The 25,331-nt window shown below is 50.0% G+C and overlaps 1 protein-coding gene across 2 annotated transcripts; it reads right to left on the minus strand.

Annotated features, from left to right (window-relative positions):
- Nucleotides 1–225: 225 nt before the first annotated feature.
- Nucleotides 226–25,183, minus strand: ENOX2 (ecto-NOX disulfide-thiol exchanger 2). 2 transcript variants are annotated; one of them, XM_053955422.1, is made up of 15 exons: nt 25,119–25,183; nt 17,513–17,650; nt 15,663–15,794; nt 13,924–14,079; nt 13,020–13,226; nt 12,308–12,541; nt 11,244–11,456; nt 9,671–9,777; nt 7,484–7,598; nt 6,929–7,110; nt 6,264–6,371; nt 5,411–5,467; nt 4,327–4,435; nt 3,977–4,062; nt 226–2,650 (listed from the first exon to the last, which is right to left on the minus strand). In XM_053955422.1, exons 3-15 carry the CDS (start codon nt 15,757–15,759, stop codon nt 2,519–2,521), a joined length of 1,803 nt encoding a protein of 600 aa, XP_053811397.1. In that variant the 5' UTR covers nt 15,760–15,794; nt 17,513–17,650; nt 25,119–25,183; the 3' UTR covers nt 226–2,518. The 2 variants fall into 2 exon arrangements, with proteins under 2 accessions (XP_053811397.1, XP_053811396.1); XM_053955421.1 differs by lacking the exon at nt 25,119–25,183 and adding an exon at nt 24,681–24,947.
- Between the last annotated feature and the right edge of the window lie 148 nt (nt 25,184–25,331).

The following is a 25,331-nucleotide window of genomic DNA, read 5'->3' on the forward strand; positions in this document are numbered from 1 at the left end:
TGATGAGGAGCTCACAGACTTCATGGGGTGGATCTACAGCTCAGGTTGTTCCCAGAGTGTTACAGACCTTGGAAAGCCTCCCAAACTTCTACCAACACCCAAAACTGGCACTTCCTTGCCAATTAACAAACCCATGAGCCCTTTGGGGGCCAGAGCCAGGCTCCTGGCCCATGATCATGGAATAGTTTGGGTTAGAATGACAAAGAAAGCAGCAGGGCCAAGATCTGCCCATAAAAAATGTTTATTCCTTAAAAATACAGCATTCATCTGCAGGGACACAACTATTCAGAACATTTTTTTAAAAGGGTTTTTATCTGCTCCCAGTGTAGCAAGTGCTCAGTGTTGGGAGCAGGGAGAGCAACAGCCCATGTGGGAACAGCCTGGTCCCAAGGGAAGGTCTCTGTCACCCATCCCTGGATGTCACCTCAGCAGCCTATCTGCAGGATGGATTTCTCCTGGGAGAAACCTCAGCCCCTCTGGAAAGGCCCTGGGAGAGGGGAAGCAGCAGGACCCTGGGGTGCTCTAGCCCTGACTCGCTTTCACAGTACCAGCCATTGCCCCACAGGTCCTGGCTCCTCTCCCTTCTGCTGCCCCATGGAACAACCTGCCTGGTCTCTCCAACAGCCCCCTCAGACCCCCAGGAAGTGGCTCTGGCTGCCCATGGTGCCCTGGCCCCATCCCAGCTCCCACCCTGCAGCCAACAGAGGCTGGGACCCCCCCAAGTCCTTGTGCTGAGGGAGCTGCCACGCTGGGGAGCCCAGCCCCATCCCCGCTGATTCCACGCCTTCCCTGACTCCGGGGTGCTCCAGCCACAGCTGCTCACAGGGCTCTGCAACTCTCCTGATTCCTGAAGTTTCTTCCTTGATTTTCCTAAGGAGAGCTCTCACTGAGTACAGGCCACCCTGCCCTCTCTCCACCTGGCTGACCCCAAGGGACAGGTGCCACATTCCCACCTAGCACAGCAGGGGTGTCTCCTCTGTGACCACCCCGGCCCCCAGTGCCTGGGGAGAACTGGTGCCAGGCTCTGCCAGTGGGAACAACGAGGATGGTTCATCGGGGCTGGAGGATGAAATCCAAGGAATGAAAGAGCAGGAAGAAATCTAAGGGATCTGGAGAGACCTCAGGGCCTTGGGGTGAGTGGGAAAGGGAGCAGGAGTACAGGGAGTGCTCTCCTCTGTCCTTCCCATTGCAGGGAATGGTGAAGGGAGAAACAGAGCCAGCAGGTCAATAGTTGGCTTCAAGCCTGGTGTCCCCAGTGGAATTTTGGGTTTTGGATGAGGAATTGGTTCACATAACACCGGGTGTCTGTGCCAGGTACACAGAACACACCAGAAATGTCCCTGTACTCACCTGGGCACCACCTTGGCCATGGCACAGGGTTGAGAAGCACCTGGCAGGATGACACCAGGGTTGGGGATGTGTCACACATGCGGGAAATGCCTGAGAACAGGAATTTAGGAATTGGGCTTCTCCCTAAAGATCAGGTGGGATCAACAGCCCAAGTGAAGGGCACCAACACCTGGGGCATGGGGAACAAGCAGGAGGGGCTGGAACTGTGCCAGCTGCTGTGCTGGGAGCACGCTGGGATGTCCAGCAGAACAGGAATACTGCATGGGGTGGCTGAGAGCTCTGCAGGTGACACCAAGCTGGGAACGTGGGGCTGCTGCGGGCAGGAGGATCCAGAGGCTCCAGGCAGGCTGAGATGGGCTGAGCTGTGCTACCCTGCACCTCTGCACAGCTGGGCAAGAGCATGGCATGCACTGGGAACATGAAGAACAGGGCTGGGAAGGATCAGGAGCAGAAGAGTCTGTGCTGCTTGAGCTTGGTCTCCACAGCAAAGTAGGTGGAGGAACTGGGTGGTAAAAATCACCAAAAGCCAGGCTGATGTAGCTCTGCTCCACCCACATCCCCAGAAAATTAAACACCCTTCCCATGTAAAAGATTCCATACAGATTGACCCAGAGCAGGAGTGGCACTGCCAGCATCCCCCTCCGCGCCCACCTCAGCTTAACTGCTAACAGAGAAAACAGCAAAAAAAGAAACAATTCCTGAGCAATCTAAATCTTCTGTTTAAATATACCTTGGTTTTTACCCATAGAAATATCTAAAAAATGCCTTTTTTTCCCTTTTGGTCATCTAGAAATCAGAAGATGCCCCTTTGTTGTTGCCTCAGGACAGTCTGTGGCTGCTCCTAGCAGAAGGAAGGTTGAAGAGGAGGAATTTGGGCACACAAGCACATACAACATTGGCAGAACACAGAGTCAACACGCTGTGCTTCAAAGGGTCAGGCAGGAGCTTTTTTCCCCAAATATATTGAACAGCACTTGCCCATTAACAAATAACTGATCAAAGCAGCTGCAGAACTTGGAGGTTCTTCCCATGCTGCTCTGGACTTGGTTTCACTTTTATACTTTGTACCCCGAGGCCGTGGTGTGAGGGAATCATCAGGAACAGAGGGAGGAGCATCCCGGCTTTTCTCAGCATCCATATCCCACTGTTTCCAGCGTTAAGTCAAAGCTCAAGTCATTTTCAAGCCATCAAAGCCACAAAACTTCCACCTCTTCTCCAGGCTGGCCCCAACCCCGCTCAGCTCCTGCCGGAACGTGTTCTGCAGTCGTGTCATGAGAACTTCCACCTCCGCCGTGCAGATCTGGAGGGACACAAAGAAAACAGGACTGAAAGGGAAGATGGAAGCCCTGATGGCTGCTGATAATTCAAACTCAAACAGGTACACAGCTGAAGTTCATCCAGGCTTTCCCTGAACTCCTGGAGATAATTCTGGGACACGAGGAGCTGTGACAAGAGCTAAGACAGGGGTTGCACCACTGCGCAGAAGGAACCTCAGGTGAGCCCAAGGTCCTGCCAAGCCACACTCAGGGCTACAGGCAACTTCTGAAGGGCTCTTCCATGGCTCCAAACCATCTTGGATCTTAATTTTTGTGCTCTCTGCTGATCTTCTTGGTGAGAATGACGGACAGGGAACAGAGGAAAGATATTCCCCTTCCTTTTCTGTTGGCAGCTTCAATAAACCAGGTTGTACTTCCAAGTACTCCCCCTCCTCCTGCCTCACACCTCAGGCCCAAAGATCTGCTCAGGGTTAAAATTAACATCCCAACCTAATCTGAGCTCCTACAAGAGTCAAGGAGGAGACAGAAGAGCTCAGAAGGAACACAAAGGACAATGGGAACAGCCCTAAAGTGTGAGTGAACACGAGGAGACTGATGCCATAGTACAGGTTAAAGGGTGGGTTCTTCACAGGGGTTCTCACAAGCAGAAGCTCCCAGGAGCCCTTCTCTGCACTGTGGGTACCGAAGAGGAAGTTCCAGAAGGCAGCTGAGTGCTATGATGATAGTTTTATAGGAGCTCCAAACCAAAATAAAGGCAGCTGGCGGCCCCACAGACAAATTCCAAGCTAGAATGAGGAGATAAAATTATTAACTCTGTCTTTATAAGGCTGGAGTGAGCAAGGCCAGGGAGCCATGTTTTCTTAGGAAAGGGTAAATTAAACATTCATTTATATACACAAGCAGCTAGATAAGTTCCAATCCCAAGACAGGATTCTCATGCCTGTGGGGCCTCCTGTCCCTGGGGCTCTTTAAGGAAGACAGCTGGAGACCAGGATAGAGGAGAATGAGATGTAATTCCTTCCCACATCCAGAAGCCTTTGCACAGTTTCTCCCATTTACTCTGAAAAGGAGCACAAAGCCAGCGGGACATGGGAGTGCTTGGGAATGTAGTTAGTGGTGAACCCCAAAGCTGGGCTGCTTTGGGCAACATGGGATAGTGGCAAGTGTCCCTGCCCATGGCAGGGGGTGGAACTGGATGGGCTTTGAGGTCCCTCCCAACACAAACCATCTTGTCATCCAAAATTCACCCTGTCCCTCATCCTCTTCCAGCAGATTTCTGCAGGGAGTGGAGCCCAGGCCTCACTGCCTGGCCAGCCCACCCCACACTGTCCAGCTTGGCCCACACCCACCTTGCTGTCCAGGCGCTGCAGGTAGGAGCAGATGTACTCAATGCTGGCTCCAAACGGATGCACATGGAGAAACGTTGAGATTATTCCTGGGGAAAGGAACACCACAAAGGTCATGGTTACAAGACAAAAGCCAGCTGGGAACACCAGCCCTGTGCCCCTGCAGGCAGCCAGGGGTCACAAGGTCACACCCTGACCCCAGCAAAGCTCGAGGTTTTCCTCAGTTCCAGGACTCCCACCTCCCTTGGGATAACCAAAGGAGCCAGAGGTGGGCAGGAGGAGTGCAAGGTCACCTTGAAGCAGGTCCTCCCATTTCAGGTCTCCAGAATCACCACTGAGCAAGCAGAACTCACCAACTAAGAGAACTTCTCGTTCAGATTTCACAGGACTGTTGCTCAAGGTCTTCTCCACTGGACATTCTTTCTCCTGGCTGCAGGCACAAACTCTGGACATGCTGCTTTCCTGCAAAACAAACCCACAGGGCACGTTCCAGACAAGCTGGCACACCAGGGACTGGCTTGGGCGGGCTCCACAGAGCATGCAGGGGTGTTCTCCAGGTTTTCTGAGTCACTGCATCCATCACTGCTGTATCTGAAATTTATTTTCAAAAATACTCCAGGCAAAGCACAGCTATGTGCATGGTGCTGGGTGTCATCCACCAAGTGAGATGAAAAGGTCACAAAGTTCAGCAGATGCCACCACACACTCTGCATCAGCCCTGCTCCCTGACATGACATCTGCTCCAGAAGGGCCTTGCTTTAAACAACAAAATACAAACCAGATCATGGCCTTGCCATGACTGATTAAGCTGCAGAGGTTTATTTTTCAAATGCCCACACTGACACAAATGGGATTAATCAAATGCCATGGGGCTGCACAGGGCTTAGGATCAGACTGTCCCTGACTTGAGTTTGTGGTACTGAATTAAAACAGAACTGGGTATAATTTATTATCCCTGACATAAACACAACAATGCAAGGACGGTGGCTGCACTAAAAGCAGACCTTGCTTTTATTCCCTAGTTTTATGCGGAATTCCAGTGGCCTGAGAGCTGTGGACAGCTGTAATTGGGAACAGCTTCCAGTGACCAGTGAGATGGGCTGGAGGGAGGCCAGTGACCAAGATAGAACTGAATGGTCCCCTGGGTTTGTTCAAATTCTTACACCAGTGCAGTTCTCAGCTCACAGGGCCAAGGCTGTGTCCGAATGGCCTGAGCTTCCACATTTGCTTCCAGAGGAGAAAGAGCAGCTCTGCCTTGTGGAAGCTGATCCAGGGACTACAGCCCAGCAGCTACACTGCAAACCCACAGCCTGCCTTCTCCTGACGATCACAGAATCATGGGATGGGTTGGGCTGGAAGGGACCTTAAAGCCCACCCCATTCCATCCCCTGCCACAGGCAGGGACACCTTCCACTATCCCAGAGCACCTGGACTTACATTCCCTTGGCAGTCAGCTGCATCTCCCTCCTTGTCCTCTTCGTCTGCCATGCTCTGCTATATATGGGCAAAGGAAGGAAAGATTACTGATGATAATCTGTTATTTTTGTTTTGAAGATCCTGCTCTGATGATTACTGGAATACACAAAACATTTTTAGTTAGTAGAAGGGCATTATCATCCCTAGCTCTTGGCACAAAGAAGCGGGACTTAAGATGGAGAATGAGATAAACCCAGTATCAGGCTCTGTGGGCCAAGAGGGAACTGCTGCCTCATGCTTCTTTTGTAATTATGCCTGTGCTATAGATGAAAGGACCCAGCAAGTGTAGAGTTAGATCCACAATCAAAACAGAGGGGATCAAATCTGAGAAGCAGCACTATGGACTTCTGTTTGGAATTCTGCATGGATTTTTGTTTGGAATAAACACAGCAAGAATAAAATATTAAAACACTCATAAAAAATTCCAGTTCCAAATTGTTTTATGGAGGGCAGATCAAAATGTGCTCCTAAACCACAGTTGTAAATATCAGTATCTGATCACTGAGACCTTTTTTCTTATCTTTTAAAAGATCCCACTGCAGAAAACCCCGTTCCAACTGTGATACCACTGTACACTGTCCAGTGACAGTCCAATTTTATTTATACATTTGCTGAGATTGTCTCATAGGTACATGAAGCAACTGCAGGTCCATTCCTGACAGACACCCTGCAATTTGACAGGTAATTTTCCCTCACTTTCCAAAGACAACTGCTCAAAAACAGGGCTGGGCATTCTCAGCAGGAGTGCAGAAGGACAGATGTCCTTCACCACAAAACCCAAAGACTGCACAAGGAAGACCTGCATGGCACATACCTGCTCCTTCAGGTTTTCTAGTAATGTTTCTATTTTAAGTTTGTCTTCTTTCACTTTTTCCAACTCAGCTTCTCTCTTTTTGTACTCCTCTTGGATTTTCAAAAGATGCTGGAAGAGAAAAGATAAACTCTTAACCTGCCTTCCACCTTCTTAATCTGCCTTCCAATAACTATTGTTCAAAGACCATAAAATTTGGAAGGGCTTTTCCATGAATACCAGACAGATCACATCCAGAACCATTACAAGATCAAGTATAAAAGAAGGATCTACCTTAGAAATGCCTTTGCCTATTAGCATAGAAAAAAGCACAGTTGTGTAAACATGGGGCAGTAATTCCATCCCCAATGGATGGGATTTCCCACTTCCTAACCGAGCTCATTATGGACAGACTTGGTACTTTGGAAGTCCCAGTAAAGAGTACACAAGGAATCCTTCAACTATGGATTGCTTCTGTGGGACTTATCAGCTCATACACAATCCCTGGTATCAATATTTGCTTGGGTTTTTTTTTTTTTTTTTAAGCAACACTGGACACAACAAAGTTGCTCCCCCCTGCCAGTTTGGATCCTGCTAAAATCCAGAGTGTTTTTCCAAGTGTTTCTGCCACCCATCCCAGCCTCTTTCCCCTGCAGCACGGCCCCAGCTATGGAAAATTCCAGGCCCACCTTCTGCATGCCCTGCAGAGCCTGCTGGAGGAGCTTCATCTGCTGCTCCTTGGTGGTGTCCTCATCCCTGGAGGCCTTGCCCTGCTCCTGCTTGAGCAGCTCCACCTCGTTGCGATAGGCGTCCAGCTGCCAGCGCAGGCTGTCGTTCTCCTCCTTCAGTGCCTCCACCTGCGACACCAGCGCTGGGGACAGCACACCAATCAAACAGAGGACAGCAAGAAACCCCTGGATGCTCTCCCCACCCTGCACACGGGCTCAGCAGCTCGGGTTACAAACTCTGAGCACACAAAGGAATGGCTCCAGCTGTTTGGGATACCACAGGGCTGGAACCCCTCTGCTCTGCAGTCAGGCTGGGAGGACTGGGGCTATCCAGCCTGGAGAAGAGAAGGATCCAGGGAGACCTCAGAGCCCCTTCCAGCACCTAAAGGGGCTCAAGAGAGCTGGAGAGGGACTTTGGTCAAAGGATTGAGTGGCAGGACAAGGGGAATGGCTTCCTACTGCCAGCAAGAAACCACTGAAGAGAAGCACATTCTCAGCTGTAAAAAGGGATTTTACCTGACTCCTCCGTTTCTTTCATCTCTGATGGATCTTCTATTTCTTCATCAGACATTTCCATCTCCTCCTCTCTCCGAATGCCCATCAGCTCATCATTGTGGATGTTACGGATCTCCTGGAGTTCAGAAACAGAGAGGGTTTCAATGCAGATTTTGAGGAACAGGTTGTCTGGATGAAAAGTTTCTGAAATCTAGGTCTGCATAAAACAACTCCAGGACATGACTTAAAACTGGCACAGATTATTAGATCAAGGGCAATATCCAGCACAAGTCACTCTGTCAGAGCTACTGGGATTACGGACTCTTCCATCTCCCTTCTGCTCTTGTGATGAGGCAGCTCAGCCTTGCTGTACAAACCATGAGGAACTGGAGTCAGCCCTAATTCTCTGAGCCAGAAGTCCCAACCTGAGCTGGGACAGAGCAAACCAAGCTACAGCTGCACCCCTACATGTACAGGGATCTCTTCAAGGTGATCCCAAAAGGCTGAGAGATCCTTTAGCCAGCATCTGATATCTACAAGGTAAGAGACATTTTAAATAACATCTAAAAATATACCATATACTAGCAGCATTTTTATAAATATACATGGATCTGCCAAAATCTGTACCAAGAAGCTGCATCTTGTGGCTTCCATCTTCCTTTAAGAGCAGTCCCTAAGATGGGGGAGAGCAGCAGACTGCGCCTGGCAGCTGAAGTGCTCCTGAAAGAGGCCTCACCAGTGGTCTCACAGCCTCTTCCTACTGGGAGAACTTACCTTGGAACAAAAGACAGCTCCAGCTGGAGAGAGAGCTCCCACCCCAGCCACAGCCAGCAATCAGAAGGCAGGGAAGAATGGGAGCACTGGGCTCAGAGTGAATCTGAATCAGATTGCACTTGGCTTCTCAGGTGCAAAAGAAACCTTGGCTCCTCTGTTAGCTGCTACAAAGGTTTGACTCTGTGGGATCTGGCAAGTCCCATAGGTACAGTCTCATGGGGAGATCACAGCTGGAAACTTCCCAGCCCAACGTGGGCATTTAGTGTTCCAGCATGGTGGAGGATCAACCATCTGCTTGGTACTAGCAGGGCCCTGGCTGGGCGTGATCCAGAGTCTTCCCAGGCTGCAGCTCTGCAGGAAGGTAGCCTGGACACCCCAATCCATAGGGATCACAGGCCTGGACACCTCCAGCCCACGGGGATCCCAGGCCTACACGTCCCTGACCTGTGGTGATCATGGATCAGCAGCCTCTCAGCTTTACTGAGATTCATTCTGGATGCTAAATAATCTTAAAGGTGAAAGACACCTCCTTGCTTTGCTGAGATAGACTTGCTTTCCAAGTTTGTAGTAAGGAACTCAATATCCCAGATAAATCTAGAACCACAGGAAGATTTACACTAGGGGTAAGGAATGACAGCCAAAGGGAGCAGGACAGGGTGGAGGAGAGGGATAAAACCTCATGAGACTCAACAAGGCCAAGTGCAAGGCCCTGCACCCCCAAGGTGGCAGCTGGCAGCACGGATCTCATCACAGCCCCCAGGACAAACATCTCCCCACCCATCACCTTCCAATGGACACCCTTTCTTTACCTTAGCTTCTTTATTTCTGACATTCTGCCTGTCTCCCTTATTTGATTTTATCCAATATTACTGGACTAAGAACTGTTCTTCCTCCTGCAGGAAGAGCAGGGGGAGTGTCAAGCTTTCTTCAATCAGCTCCTTTCTGATCACTATCTTTAAACCACACATTTCATCGTGTCACTTCATGGGATAAATACACAAGCATGACAACATCCTTCCTCAAGCTTTCCAGGCTGTCCATCTGCAATTATTTTCACCCCAAGGTGGAATTATCACATAAAAATGTGATAAAAGATTCTGATGAAACTAAGAGTTCCTGGGTTTCTTTAACATCTCTCTAGAAATCCTTCTCACTTCAATATTAAAACCAACAGAAAAATCAGCATTTATTATCATTATTGTGACTACTGTTGTGCACAACTTCCATCAGCAGACAGGTCTCGATGTATTGCTACTGGTGACACAAATACCAAGAGAAAATTTATTACCTGTACCACAAGAGCCTCCTGAGTGATTCCCACCTCACACTGTGAAGGAAGGTGTTATCCATGCGAGCATCGCGCAAACTGAACATCAACATCCTGACAAGCAAGAAACCGTGCTGGAGGATCTAACACAAGAAAAGATTACCAACCTCTGCTTGTTTGCACCACACGCTGATGTTCTTACGCTGAGCTTTCGTGAAATGGTCCCAAGCCTTTTGTTTGGAGGCAGAATGGTACACGGCCACTATCTGCTCGACTGGAGTGGCAAATCAGCAGCAAATCGGGCCCGAATAGCATCCAGAGAGGGCGAACAAGAGGAGTAAAGGAGTAAAAAAGTGGAATCAGGCAGGTGGTTTGGCTCCCCTTTTCTTATAACACTGCTCTGTGCTGACGCTACACTGAGGGAGGGGGCTCGGTGCCTGGAAAAAGCCTTGTGGGCTTCACCAGGCCAGTGCCAAATGCTCACAGAGCGACGACCAACTGGGGCATGGGCTCTGCTCTCAGCTGGGAAAAAAGCAGGACATGTGGAAAAAAAGGCGGCACAGGTGCTGAAAAATATCCAAGTGTGCTGTGTGAGGCTGGCTGGGAGTGTAAGTTCAGAGGGGCAGGACTCACCTCTGAAATGGGGTGATGAGCTACAACCACGAGTTGGCCTTTAGACAGTGCCACAGCCTGTGTGAGCTACAGGACCAGGACCAAAGCAAAGGCACCAGCCATCAGCTATGCTTGGTCCTGGGATTTATTCCTCCTGCTTCTCTAGAAAATTTAGAGGATTTGGAATACACCAAGTGTTTCTCCTTGCCTGAGAGCTCACCCACAGCACAAAGCATATCCACTTGATTTTTTCTACGCTTGTGATGCAGTATCCATAATTCTCACAAAATAAAAACACTGCTCCCTGTTCCTTAGAGTAACCTAAGAGTAGCTGAGATATCAGTCTTGGTTTTAGAGAATGGAGTTACTGGTCTCTATTACTACTTCCTCTGCAGTGCTCACTGTATGTCCCTCTGGACCGTGTGCCCATAGTTTTTACCATTAACAGAATTTAAAAGAAAATAATTTTAAAAAATCAAGTAAGCTCTAAAATTACTAGATACAAAACCAAAAGTTAAGAATGTTCAAAAGCTAGGCAAGGGGCTCAAAGAGAATTAGTACAATTGTGGAGAAGGTGCTTCTAAAAAAGTAAAAATATTCAGATTTACTAAAGCAAGGATGTGTAACAGGCAATGAATGGTCTGAGGAACTATTACAAATCACATTCTGGAATGAATACAGTCCATGCCTCTTCCTTGATTTCCTGGTTTTATTAAGTACTGGGACTTGAAAGACCCAGGGTGTGCAACAGGGTGTTGGAAGCACTCTGCTGCTCCTACCTTTTGCGAACAAATCCTGCACACTTCGCTGAGGCACCAGATTCCCAGGAACTTACCTTGTCTGTGCACAGGAGGGGTTGAAAAGATGACAGAACTAGTAACAGATGATAATTAAGAGGAAACAAATTCAGAATTCATTCTCTCCTCCCCCCAGATGTGGACTCTTACTCCAGTAAAAAGTACCACAAGGGATTTTTGCCAGGTTCGTGCCAAGTGATTCCAAATCAGCTGGACCTGCACTAAAGCAATTGCTACTTCTTTTCCCAGAGCCCTTTTAGTGGGGCCTCTCCAGACTCTGGAGTCTTCCCTACACCAGACAACCAACATCCAGTGTGGAGACACTACTCACACTGCACCAGGATCCCTGAGAGAGCCAGTTTGAACTTCTCTTTAGCTTCTTCCATCTCCTTCTCGTGAGCCACCTTCTCGTTGACGAGCCTGCGTATGTGGCTGTTGGCTGACTGGATCATGGAGTAGAAGTTGTTGGCAGTTCTCCTGTTCACTTCCCCACGTTCTATCCAGGTCAGCAAGGTCTGGATGGCTTCCGAGAACTTGGTGTCATCTGCAGCAGGAAAGGACAACTTTACACCACAGCTCTGGGGTGGCCTGGCCAGATTTCAGGTCCTTTCCTCCGAGCTGAACTGCTCCTTCAAAGGTCAGTATCCTTCAGGTGACTCATCACAACTCCTGGAAGCAGGGAAGGATCTGAACACGTGGCTGTACAAAGGAAGGCAAGTCCAGCACCAAGCTGATGGAGCAAATCACCTGCTGAGGTGCAGCAAGAGGAGGAACAAGCACTAGAAACTTACTGGAAAACTTCACGTCTACTGAGATGGACCCTTTTGTGAGAGGAAATGACCTCCAGCTCCAAAATCATCAGGTAACACATGAATCCCAGGCTTCCAAGAAGGTCTTACATTAGTCTTTTAACCTTAACCAAAATTATGTGGAAGAAACTCGTACTGAACAGTTTTGATTTGCACAAGTTTCCTGCACTCAATCGGTTTGTTCAGCCTTGGGAAAATAAGATTTAAGGGAGACCTCATCACTTTGTCCTGGAGAGGGCTATGAAGATGGAAACTCCTCTTTTACAAGGGAGTCATGTGGAAAGGATGAGGGGGAACGGATACTCCTGGGGACAGCTTTTCACAATGGCAGCACTGCGAAAGTGCTGGACTCCCCAGTACCAGAGGCTTTCAAGACCTGGCCAGGCAGAGTGTTGGGCCATCTGGTCTAGACCATGCTTCTGCCAAGAAAGGTCAGGCCAGGTGAGCCTTCAGGTCTTCTCCATCCTGAGATTCTATGAATACGATTCAAGTGCAGGGTTTTTTTGACAAAAGAAGGAATATGGTGGCAGAGTGGCTATGTGCCAACCCCTGGAGAAGACAGCTCTGCCTGCCCAGCCCCTCTCACCTTTGAGCTTCTCGGCCACCACGCTGCACTCGTGGTCGGAGTAGTGGACGACGGGGGGCGGGGAGGGCGGGCGGAAGCGCTCCTCGGCCAGGCGGCGCCGGTGCCGCTCCTCCCGCGCAAGCATGCGCTGCTTGCACTCCCACTCGTACAGGTCATCCCGTGCCTGCGCAAAGTCCACGTGCAGCCGGCCTGTGTCCTTCTTGTCCGTGCTGGAGCCCAGCCGGATGCGGTAGCCTGGCAGGAGGGAGAGTGGTCAGTAGGGCAGGGGACTTACCTGAGGCTCCTGTGGCAAAAGGAGCCCAGACAGTTCGGCTAACAGGGAAAAAAACCCCACTACAGCAAGCCAACCAGCCAAGTAAACCCCCACTAAGGCAAGCCAACCAGCCAAATAAGTCCAGCCCACCAGTCAGCAAATTAGGAGCAACTGTCCATTTTTTTAGGCACTATCTACAGAATTAGCCAGACACTTATCCATGTAAGATGAAAATAGACTCTGCACCTCAGCCCAGTGTTTTGTAAACGTTTTCAGGTGACAAAGCATTGCTGCCTTTCCTCTCAAGAACTGTTTTCATATATTTAAGCAGAAATGCAACGGCAGCAGAAGGCAAACTGACACAGAGAAATCTGCCCCAATTCTATTGTTCTGCCTATAACACACCACCACAGTTCTGTCCCAGAATTTTAAGCTTCCCTCTGAGCCAAACACACCCACCAGACAGGTAAAGTGCCTTGTCCACCATGAACTCCTCAGCAAAGCGGATGTGGCAGAAATTCTTCTTGCTCTTGCGGATAGCTATGACCTCCCCACACTGCTCAAACACCTCCATGATGATCTGCTCCGTCCCGTTTTCCGGCAGGCCTCCAACAAACACTGTCTTGCACCCTGGGGGCCTCTCTCTCGTGGCCGGAGGAGGAAGATCTGAAGAGAAAAAGCAGAGCAGGTCAGGTTTTGGGTTGCCAGCACACATTCCTTCCACCTGCCCCTCTCTCCTGAGAGATGACCACAATTTCCTGGCTTCCTCCAAATAATGTCTGTGCCACACTCAGATTTATGGAGTGGATCCATAACACTGCTGAGGTTCTGGATAAAAATAAGCACATTCACCAGCATGTTTGCAAAAAGAAGATCTTGAGAGTCTGGAGCTCTCCAAATACTCTCCTGAGTGCAGGAGGTTCACTAAGCTGCTGTCAAAGAACACAAGCAGCACCCGGAGCTCCCAACTTCATCATGGAAGGTGCTACAAAATCACAGCTTAAAAAACTGCCCTAATGTAAATAACACACAAAAAACATACTCAGAGAATTCTCTGTGCTGCAACTGCACACACTCCAGATTTGTGTGTTTGAGCTACACCTCACACTGCAAATCAAACCATGAGGACTTCAAACACTCAGCAACTGGAATGGCTTCTTCCCCAGTCCTTATCAATCTAGCAGCTGAAAAGGCTATTTCTGGAAATGGCAAACAGTGACAAGAACAGGCTTTTCCTGTTGCTCTGTCACCCTCTTGCCAGCAGTGAGTCCGAGGAATGGCCCTTTTCTCTCACACACCTGGGGTTTATATAAACATAAACACAGGGACACCCTGTAGAGACAAAGCACAAGCAGACAGTTACGTGGGTTAGGTGGGAAGAGAGTGCAGCTCTTGCAGTGGATGATCTCCTTCACAGCTGGCATGTCCGGAGGGATGGGAGGTGGGACAATCCCCAGGCCTGGCATCATGGGGTTGATCGGAGGGATTCCAGTCATCATTCCAAGAGCAGGATCAAAATCTAAATGGGGCAGAGAATAAGGGAGTCAAGCATGGTGGGGTAGAGTCATACAGTGACTGTTAGCTCTGACAGCAAACGGGGAACACTCCCACACATGCCAGTGAAAATCAGGAACATGCCAACATCAAACTTTAGATTTGTGCCCTCAAAATAATGTTTTAAAACTATTTTATTGCTCATTGCCACAGTCAATTAACTTTTCTCTGTTAAAATAAATGACTTCCTTCTAACCTCTGTAGACACTGCCTCCCATCTAGTGTCCAACCCTTCCCAGAGAGGTTTGTCCACAAAAAGACACCTGTGACATATGGGAACAGTGGAAAACCTGACCCAGTTTGGTTGTATTAAGTAGTTCAGCAGCACAGACAGTTGTGACACAGGCTTAAGGGCATCAGAAAGAATTTGTACATGGAAAAGGTTGTCAGGCATTGGAAGGAGTGGAGTCCTCATCCCTGGAGGTGTCCAAGGAATGACTGGATGTGGCACTCGGTGCTCTGGGCTGTTGACAAGGTGGGCATCAGTCACAGGTTGGACTCGATGATCCTGGAGGCCTTTTCCAATCTAAATGGTTCCGGGATTTAGGGCATGATCTCACCAAGCACACAAGTGGAACAATCCAGCAGCTAAGAACCTGCCATTTCCTCGGTATTTTGAAACACAGTCATGGCAAAAACATAGATATGAGGCCAATCCTCTGCCACCAACCAGCATTTTTAGAGGAAGGGACAAGAAACCTTCTTGTTCCAACTGTGAAACATGGGTGGAGGAGTACATGGGAATTGTATCCTTATCCATGGGATAGGCTTGTGCTGATTTTTCCTTTATGGAAGAATGTCAGCAGGAGAATGACACAGAAACACCATCTCTACAGCAAAGCCAAATGTGAAACAAGGCCTTGGGGACAGGAGAGAACTCTATTATTGCTGAGAGAGTTGGGGCTGTTCAAACTGGAGGAGAGAAGGCTGTGTTGTCTGCCAACACAGACATTCCCTCCCCAGGTGAGCAGGCATGTCTTATGGCAGGGAAAGCATCCTTCTTAGGAGCAGCAAAGCACTGGAACAGTCAGCTCCATTCAGGACTTTGATGTCCAGCATCCTCACTGCTGGGAAATCAGGCACAGCTCAGCTCTGTTCCTGCAGGAGCTCTTTCATCCAGTTCAAGATGACTCAGCCATGCACACGTATTTCACACTACAAGGTGGTCGTTTCTGGAGCAGAATTCTCCATTAATTTCTGCCATATCCATTTTGCTACCCTGTTGCTTTCCTCTTCATCTTCCTCCCTTCCTTCCTTACCAGCCATTGCAGTTCAGTTTAGAGTAACATGTTCCTGGATATTACTGGTTTCCTGACCTCTGTGTGGCACCCTCCTCCTGCTCCACTGCAGGATATCTAGGGGTACCCCACAATAACTACTATTTGCATTAAAATGCATATATTCTCATCTCCTCTCAATTCAGGTCTCTAAATAAATCACTTGCAGCATGAATGCATTTCAAACACAGCTCAGTGTGTACGTGGTGGGTGTCTACCCAGCCTCAGTGCAACAGGCTGCTGCCAAAGAGCTGTGACAGGCTCAGCTCACCAGGCAGCAGGGGCTGTCCTGTCATGCCCATGGGAGCCATGCCCAGGTTGTTCATGGCGGTGGCCCAGGCAGTCGGGTCGGACATTGGCAATCCCATCAGAATGGAGTCCAGGCTCAGATTTCTGCCACCATCTGTTGAGAGGAACACAAAAGTGATTAAGGGCTTGACCAGATCTCAGCTCTGCCCAGTGAGGCTCTGCAGTGTCAGCACCCAAAACCAGAGCTAAACCCACTCTCAGGGAAGAGCCAGGAAAATAAAAAACAAGCAGTGCTGTGCCTCTGGAGCAGCTGGGATCTGGAAAACACCTTAAAGCACCTCAGTTATAGCTCATCCACTGCAATTAACAGCTCTAAGGGGCCTTGAAGGAACACTGATTAAAGATAAGGAGACACTGATTCCTCACAAGAGATTTAGGAACAAAGGACACATCCAGCAGGTATAAACTGTCAGACTGTGTCACCAAATGACACAAGCAAAAACGACGCACTACAGTTTTGGTCACGATGAAGAGACTAATTTATTTTTTCTGACTCCAATCTTTTATAGTTCTCAAAAGATGCCAGTGGATTGGAGGGTGAACGTGCTACCTCTCTAACGACACTGGACAAACTACTTGTACATTAAATTTCTCCGCCTCTATGAAAGAATGCAAAACAATAGGTTATTTACAGAAAGTTGTGTGAGAAAGTTCTCTACAAGAATGTAAACTCAGAAGGCTTTAGAAAACTCTTGATAACTAAGGCGACAAGACTGCACTGAACTGAAGGGAGCTGTCCCAGCAGGATTCTCCCACTGCCATTGGAAGTGCTCTGTCAGCTCATCAAAACCATCATTAAACTGTGCTGTAAAGTCCCCGATTCTCCTTCAAGGATTTTTAACTCTCCAGGGAAACAGATGCATTTCACCCTCTCTTTCTGCAGCAAGAGCTTTGCACATCACCTTCCTTCTGCCTCAGGTGCAGCCTCATCCTTCCCCTCTGCACCTGGAACCTCCCTAGGGAAGTTCCCAACTCATTCCCACAGACTGCTCTGTCCATGCTGTAACATCCCACCTCCATAGCACAAGCAGGTGCCACATTTCCCCAGTCACGCTGGTGGGATTGCAGTTTTCAGCCACAATATAATATGCAAGGACATTATTCTGTGTTCCCTTTTTTCCCAATGCTCTGTGAGAAATCCTGAAGCTGGCATCTAGGAAGTTTTCCTTGCAAGACTCCTTGATCTGACATTACAATATCATACAGTTCTTTTAACACTTTGTTTTTATGACATTATCTTAAATGTGAATGTCTCCAGTCATTCAGCCCAAGGTGCCTTATCCTGCTTTTAATTAAGGTCATGATTTTAATCTTGAGATTCTGTTCAATTAGGAAAATATATCTATTTGGACAAGTATAGAGAATCACAGAAGGATTTGGGTTGGAAGGGACATGAAAGACCATCCCATTCCAACCCCTGCCACGGGCAGAGACACCTTCAACTACCCCAGGGCGCTCCAACCCTGTCCAACCTGGCCTTGGACACTGCCAGGGATGGAGCAGCCACAGCTGCCCTGTGCCAGGGCCTCCCCACCCTCACAGGGAACAATTCCCTCCCAATAACCCATCCATCCCTGCCCCCTGGCAGTGGGAAGCCATTCCCCACTGTTCTATCACTATGTATTCCTTGGGGAGATCCCACAGTCCAAGCCTGGCCCCAGGCAGAGCAGTGGGGCTGCAGCAGCAGCAGCACACAGCTCCCCCTGCCCACCCTGCACAGCCACACCCCCAGATCCAGGCCACTCTTCACGGATCCCTTGAGTCCTGCCAGCAGTGAAGCTGCTAGCAGCAGTGGAGCAGCTAGCAGCTCACCTGGGGGAATGCTGCTCCTCTTCCTCTTTCCTGGGCCACTTCCATCCTCAGCTGGGCTGTCCAACACCCGTGGGCCAGCGGCGCTGCCCAGCCCCAGGGACTCGGTGCTGGCAGGGTCAAAGGACAGGTGGTTTAAACCTGAAAGAGAAAAGCACACTTAGGGACTTGACTTAAACTGGTTTGTGATGCTTCTGGATCACTGCAGTTAAAGAAATGCCCAGTTCTGGGCACAAGCAGCATGCCTGGTCTTGAAGGAATCCTGACTTCTGGTCCCAGCTCTGCCTGATCTGAATGTTACACAATAAAATATTACTCACTAGCACCAATTCCACCCACACAAACCAAATTGCCTGGGAGTGTAAGCAGGCAAGATGCAAGGGGTGCATCTTCCTGGGCTGAGCAGCATTTCAAGCCTAGAAACTCAAAGGACAGGATTTTTCCCAATTTCTTCAGTCCAGGAACACACTGTTAAGAGTTATTTAAGTTTCACCAGTTGATAATTCACCTGAAAACCAAGGCACAACTGAGAACACCTTCAAATTGAGAAGATGCTGTTGGAATTTTTGTTCAAAGAGTCTGCCTCACAACTGCTCCTGGTCGTGGCTGTGGAAGGGGCTCTGGGATGCACATCCTAAAAAGGGGAGCTCCAGACCCCACCCTGGCTGCACCTTCCTGTCAGGGAGCTGTGGAGAGCAAGGTCTCCCATGAGCCTCCTTTTCTCCAGGTTGAAGAGATGGGTCCAGAGCCCTGAACTGACCACTGAGTTCCTCACTCCACCTTCTGTCACAGTCAGCACTTGCAGGGATGCAAGGCCAAAGGAGTATTGAAATATCAAGTTTGATTTATCTTTGTCTCAGCAAATTCACCCTGAACAGCCAATACAGGAAAAAAAAGAAGAAAAATACAAAGAAATATTTCTGTGGACCCATATAAAGTGATAAAAATAAGCACGTTTCTAAGGTGCTCTGTGTTGCCAGGGGAATCAGCAGAACTAGGAAAGCAGCAACAATGACAATTATCCCATCCCAGGGCACTGATGGGCTGAGGCATTTGTACCAAACCTTCCTCCAGACCCTCTGCAGCGTTGTGATTTCTGTTCCAGAGGATTCCACTTCCAAGAACTTAATAAACATGGCTGCTGGGTCTGGCTGTAAATAGCCAAGTGGGTACAGGGAGCCTGGAGGGCTCCTCTCCGAGCCACTGAAAGCTGAGAACACAAGAAGCAGCCAAAAAAACAAGGACTATTTAGCTGGCAACAACAATAGTCACGCCCGGCCACGCAGGATGCCTACAACGCTGTGTTAAAGATTCCAAAGTCAAAATATCATGGAGGTCATGAGGGCTCAGGAAAACAAATCTGAATGCGGCAGGTTAAAAATAGAGAGGTTGTGCACAGGGAAGACAGCAGGAGGAAGGAAAAGGAGCAGTTCTAAGCTCACATTGGTGTTATCCATGTGATAGTAAAGGCAAAATTGAACTTGAACAAGAGTTTTCCTGCATTTGGGAATAGGGAAGGATGGAGAGAAGCAGTGGGACAGCCAGACAGTGCTGTCACCAGCATGGACAGACACCCTGCTCTGGCTGAAGACAGTGCTGTGGAGACACCTGGCACTGACCAGCGCCTGAATGCCAATGGACGCTGCTCCAGCCACTGCTTCCCAATCCACTGGGGAACACAGGTAGCCACTCACTCCAAGGATTTCCAGCCCTGGTTTGAGCGGGAATCTCAAATGTCCCAGCATGTACCCAGGGCCAGATGACAGCCAGAAACAAAGCAGCCGTCAGCTGGAAGGCTCTGGGTGGAGGCACCCGTGTGACATGGAGCAAGAGCCTTGTCCTCAGGGCTCCCCAAAACAGGACCAGCTACCATCCACCAGAACCTAACAAGAAACATTGAGCAGAAAACTCCTTGTGAAAGCTTTGCTCTCACTTCACCAGGATGGAGAAAAAGCAAATGTCCCAGAAAAGGGCAGTGTGGAAAGTGCATGATAGAAGCTGTTAGAAAGGAACCTTGCTTGCTGTTCTCTAGCAGCACAGTTTGCTCCAAGGATTAAAACAAGCCAGAGAGGAGATTCCCAACACACTCTGGAGTAAGAAACCCCTCATTATGTCAGATTTGCCACCCTACATGGGATAAATGCCATAGACGGAAGCCAACTTTCAGACCCACCTGCCTCTCTACTGTCATCTCAGCGAGCAGCCAAAGCTCCAGCCGCACCCCACTGGGTACAGAGAAAGGGCTCACAAGAAAGCTGAAGCTGCAGAAAATCCTCTCTCCTGGGCTCTGAGCAGGATAAAAGCTGACAGGCTCAGCCAGTACAGCCAGGAGGCACAAACAGGAGCACTTCTCTGTCCTTTGTGCCAACCAGAACAAGGTGTCCTTGGCCATTCCAAGCTGCTCTGCTCAGGAGGGAAGGCATCGGCACAGGAGCAAACCACAGGGGTTTGCTCAGTTTTCCTGTAGTAAGCCAGCCTGGAAAGGCCAAAATAAGATTTCTGCATTTGCTGGGAAATGCTACACAGAAGGTAAGGGGAGAGGAGAAAATCTGGGTTTCCAGCAAGTGTCAGAACTGGTGTCAGCACTTCCAGAGCCATATGTGACACAGGTGTCAGTGTGCCCTTGATCTCTCTGTTCCTATCTCCAGGGATTTTCAGAAGAGCCCATTTTTAAGAGTGAGACATGAGGCACTGCCATAACACAGTGACTAAACATTTAAAAATAAAAGCTTGGGCTAGAAGATTCCTCAGCAGAAACACAGATCAGGGAAAGAAGGGAGGGATGAAAGATGAGCAGAAGGCGATGAGTAAGGCCTCTCCCACAGCACAGCAGGTCCTTGTGGGTGGTTTTCCCCTCTGGAAACAGGTGCTGAGCTGAGCCTGATGGGAGGCGTCCACAGTTTCCCACTGGCCTAAGCAGCACTGACAATGCACAGCCACTGTCCCACTGGGCTGGGATCAATCCAGCTCTGTGCTGGGGCTAAATATGGCTGCAGCTTCCACAGCACAGCTTCAGAAAGAGGCTAGGGAGAGAGGAAAGATCTCAATGTTCCAGGCATAAATCTAGGGAAGTATCCATCCTCACTGGGTCCCATGCCAGACCCAGGACAGGACTTGATTTCCCAATCCTGCTAACAGAGCTGGGCCATTTGCCTTAATGACCAGGGGAAAAATAAACCCCCGAAAGTCCTTGAGGCAAACTGAAAAGCCTGTTTTAAGACCACTTCCATTACCAAGAGCTGGAAACACTGGAAATCACAACCAAAACACAGGATTGTGCAGCTCCTGTGCAACACTCCTGGGACCACTTACAAACAACACAGTGGCCACAGGGCTGCCACCTCGGGATTTGGGCAAAATGTTCCCTGCAGGGTTCAGGAACATTCAGTTAAGTGGTGGCATGAGCTCTGCCACAAGCCTGGCACTGCTCTGGAGCCACAAGCTCCAACTGCAGCCTCACTCTGCCCAGGCACTGGAACAGGTTTCCTGCTATCCAACTAGTTAATAAACAGCAGGAACATAAACCTCTGCCCCAAAACTTAAATTACAACTACGACCAGGTACTCCAACATGTCACACACCTAAAAGCCTTTCAATGATACACTCAAAAAGCCTGTGCGGCTGGTGCTTGTATGGTCATATTTAGGGGTGCCCTGGAACCATCTCTGCTACGCTGGGTCACACTTTGGGGTGCCCCAGTTCCCTCTGAACCCCTCAGGTGACATTTTGGGGTCCCCTAGACTCCTCTGAAAACATATTAGGCTTCTCTTACTGAGCATCAGGGGAACTCCAGAAATCGGCTGACACAGGCTTTACTATAAATATGGATTTACTTTTGCCAGCATTGGCAAATTTAGGGAATAAGCAGTGCTCAGTGTAAGCAGGGTACCTGTGTTTTTGGGAATAAACTGGATTCTGGGATACACTGTGCCACTGATTACACAGTTCTGGTTTTAAACCCTCAAGAAATAAACTTGAGAAGACACCGAAGTACATCTGCAGCAATCAATTAGACCACAAGAGAAAAGAGACCAGCAGGGAAGGCAGAGGAGAGGGATACCAAAGCTTTGAAGTTACATTTTGATCCCAATAATTTCCTTCTGGAAAATAATTCCCAGGTTCAGAAACTACTTCTGGGTTTGTGCATGCTCCTCTACCATACTCCTGGCTCAATTATCACTGGTGGAGCTTCCCAAACATCAGTCTGAGCCAGGAGCTGGCCAGGCACACTGATGAGAGCAGCACAATTTTGACAGTGACTTCTGTTAACTCTAGATAATCCTGCAGGGCAGCAGGATTCGTGCAGGGAATCCCAGAACCTCCCCCCGGCCGTGTTACCTGCAAGCTGCACGAGGAACATGGCAAGATGCTCATCGTAAGGCAGGAGTTCAGACAGTTCTCCCACTGCTCCCAGCTTGGCTTTGTGTTTGAAAATCCAAGTGCCAGGCTGAGCTCCCTCACTCAGCTCCCAGCACAACAGGAAAGCTGGGACCCAGTGACAGCAGAAGTGCCCTGGGGCAGGCAGGACAGCCCAGGCATGAGAGCCCAAGCTGGCCCAGAGCTGGCACCCAGCAGCTCCATGTGTCCCCGTCCATCTCCTGTGACTGACACCCATAGGCAGACTCCAGCATGCAGGAGACGGAGGTGCATGAGCAGGTGGAGAGGCAATTAACAGCCAGAGCATCTGAATTTGCCAGGGATTTCATCCATCACTGCTCTAAGCATTGGCACGAAGCTCAATAAACCCTGTTTGCATGCCTGAGATTAGTAGCCTTTGCACTGAAAGATTAATTCCTGGTAATCCTTGATGGTAAGAGGCACACTGCTCACTTTCCTTGATTCTGGAAGCTTGTATTTGAAAGAAATATATTAATTTCAGGCAGCTAATTATTCTAGCAGGGCTCTATAAAACCAAGAGACACAAAGAGCCCCTTCCTCCTTTGTGCCTGAGAATGTAGCAGTCGGCAACCCCAGTCAGGGACACCAACCTGCAGAGTTTTCACAAAAATACAGCCACAGCAGCAAAAATAGGGGAGTTTGACCAAGTCCTGTATGAGCTGTGTTCTTCACTCGATGTTGTAACCCAAAACAAAGGGAAAAACTCCTTACCAGCACATGTGTACACGTATGTGTCACCAGCAGCGACCTAACACAGCCCTCGGTGCTTCCCAACAGTGAAACCTGCCATGCCCACCATGCCAAATCATTAAATAATCCATGGAATGTTTTCAGGATTCTCACAAGGCTCTGCCAAACCCCTCTCCCTCTGCACACAGATCTAGGAATTCTAACCCTGGCATTTCCAGGGGGTGAGCTGCTTGTGCTCCAGGGGTGCAGAGCAGGCAGCTGAGTCCCATCCCCTTCTGTCCTTCCAGACTCCCTCAGCACCTCTGAACAACGCTCAACAGCTCCTGTTTTCAGAAATATCTTTCGGAAAAGCTAGAAGAAGAAAGCTGATGGGCAAAGGGATGCAGCACTAACAAGACAGAGCTACTGGGGAAGACAGAAAAGAGGAGGAAAAAAAGGGGAAGACACAAAGAAAACTCCAGTAAAGCCAGCAGTCAGGATAATCAGAAAATCCCAGTGCAGCTTGGATTGATGGCCAGAGAGCCTCATGGAAAGCCAGCGTCAACGTGAGGAACTGCTGGCTGAGAGTGGAGCAGCTGGACAGGATGGACATGCTGGAACTGAAATAATGTCAGCAGAAAAGTTGGGGATTAAGGGAGAAATCTCACACCATCTTTGGAAGGTATACAGAATACCTCAGTAGCAACACCTGATCTTTGCAATGGCTCAGTGACTGAACCTCATCCCTGCTATGAGCTCCAAACACATGACCTTCAACACAGAAACCTGATCTCAACCCAGGTCCTACACAGCTTTCAACAACTCAGCTCAAGGGCCTTTTTAATTAGATCCTCAAAATTCCTCAAATAAGCCTTGAAGAAACAGAGAATCCACCCCTTGGCTTCCAGCACAGGAGGAGTACGGCTGGATTAAGAAGGAACACGAGCTGGAGGGACAAACTCCTACCCCGGGTCACCTCCATGCTCTCCCATGGTGTCACAACTCTGCTGCAACTTTCTGCAGGAAAATATGGAGAAATACACTGGCTAATTAATGTAGAGACAGGGGAGGTAGGGATGGTGTAGACTAACGAGGAGCTTACCCAAGGATTAATGTTTGTGTAACAAATACGTGGCACTAAAGAACAAAAACACCTCCATGCAGCATGACCTGGATAGACATTACTGGGAACAGCACACAGCACCAAAATATGAGGAAAATAAGAGAGTAAGAAGCACGTAAACCAAAGAAGTTCAATACAAATGCTCAAGGAACCAAATAAATGCATGCATGTGCATATATTAGTTACAGTCCAGGGCTGTGGGAGAGCTGCAGCCCACGGCAGCTGTGGGCACCAGCACGAGCGTCCCCAAAGCTCCCTGTGCTGCCCACGGACCATCTGCTGTGGCACCACACACCCAGCACAGCGTGAGGCTCGGGGGGGAGAGAGCACAGCCAGGTGCATCCCACCTCGGGGAAAGCTGCTGCCACCTTCACTGCCCAACTCTTTTGTAAACTGCTCATATGCTTGGAACATCAGAGTAATTTCTTTATATGCAACCAATTTCTCCTTGTGCCACTTTCACAGGATCATCGGGTTGAAAGAGACCTTCAAGATGATCCAGACCCACCACTGCCACTACAATAACCCTAAAACACACTCCCAAATGCCTCGTGAACACTTTCAGAGATGGCGCCTCCACCCTGAACAATTTATTCCAAGACTTGATGCTCTCGTAGGGAAACGACTGTTGCTAATTCCTAACCTGAACCTACCTTGGCACACCTTGAGGCCTCTTTCCTCTCACCTTGAGCAAACACGACATGGCACAAGGTCCCGACCCCCCCGGCTGTCCCCTCCTGTCAGGGAGCTGTGCAGAGCCAAAAGGTCTCCCCTGAGGTCCCTCCTTGTCGCCAGGCAGAGCCCTTTTCCCAGCAGCTCCTGGTGCTCCAAACCCTTCCGTGACAATCTCTGTCTTTTCTGATGTAATTTTAATGTCCTCTTTAAAGTGACTTTAACTACCACTGAAGTGAAACAGTGGCCCAGACACTTCCCAGGTGGAAGAAACTTTCCCACACAGCCTCCCCCACCACTCGGACGGACCCGGAGCCCTGCGGGTGTCCCCGCCAGCCTTCCCGAAGTCCCGACGGCTCCCACGCGGTTGTTCGGGCCCTCCGCAAAACTCCCTGGCTGGCTCGGCCGGGGCGGAGGTGCGGAGGAGGCCGCTCCTGCGCGGCGAGCCCCGCTGCCGGTCGGACAGCGGCCCGGAGGGCAATGGAGACCGGGGCGGCTCCTCCGCACGCCCGGGCCCCGGCGGGGGAGCGCTCCGGCCCCGACCGCGGCTACCGCCCGCTGCGGGCCGGTCTCGGCCGCCACTCGGCCTCTCCCGCCGGGGCGGGGCGGGGCGGAGCGGAGCGGAGCGGGGCGGGGCGGGGCGAGGAGAGGAGAGGAGAGGAGAGGCCAGGCCAGGCCGGGGCCGGGGCCGCCCCCGCTCCCGGCAGTCAGGGTCCCGGTTCCCAGTTCCCCGCTGCCCGCACTCACCGCCCCGCCGGCCCGGCCCGGCCCGGCCCGGCCGCTCCCGCACGCGCCGCCACTTCCGCCGCACGCCCCGGCCCGCCCCCGCCGCGCGCGCTCATTGGCGGGGCGGGCGCTGCGCGCGCACCGTGACGGACACGTGACGGCGTCCGGTGGGGCGGGAGCGTGTGGGGCGGGGCCGACCACACCCCCCGGGACCGGGACCATCCCCCCGGGACC

The sequence above is a fragment of the Vidua chalybeata genome, chromosome 14 (assembly GCF_026979565.1).
Source record: "Vidua chalybeata isolate OUT-0048 chromosome 14, bVidCha1 merged haplotype, whole genome shotgun sequence".
NCBI lineage: Eukaryota > Metazoa > Chordata > Aves > Passeriformes > Viduidae > Vidua > Vidua chalybeata.

Excerpts from the sequence above, each read along its gene's own strand:
- ENOX2 (XM_053955422.1), bottom strand. The coding sequence starts at position 15,759 with ATGGGATTGCCAATGTCCGACCCGACTGCCTGGGCCACCGCCATGAAC. Across the intron at positions 7,111-7,483 it reads GAAAGAAACGGAGGAGTCAG|CGCTGGTGTCGCAGGTGGAG; the intron begins GTAAAATCCCTT and ends TGCTGTCCCCAG. Across the intron at positions 4,063-4,326 it reads ACGAGAAGTTCTCTTAGTTG|GAATAATCTCAACGTTTCTC; the intron begins GTGAGTTCTGCT and ends TCCTTTCCCCAG.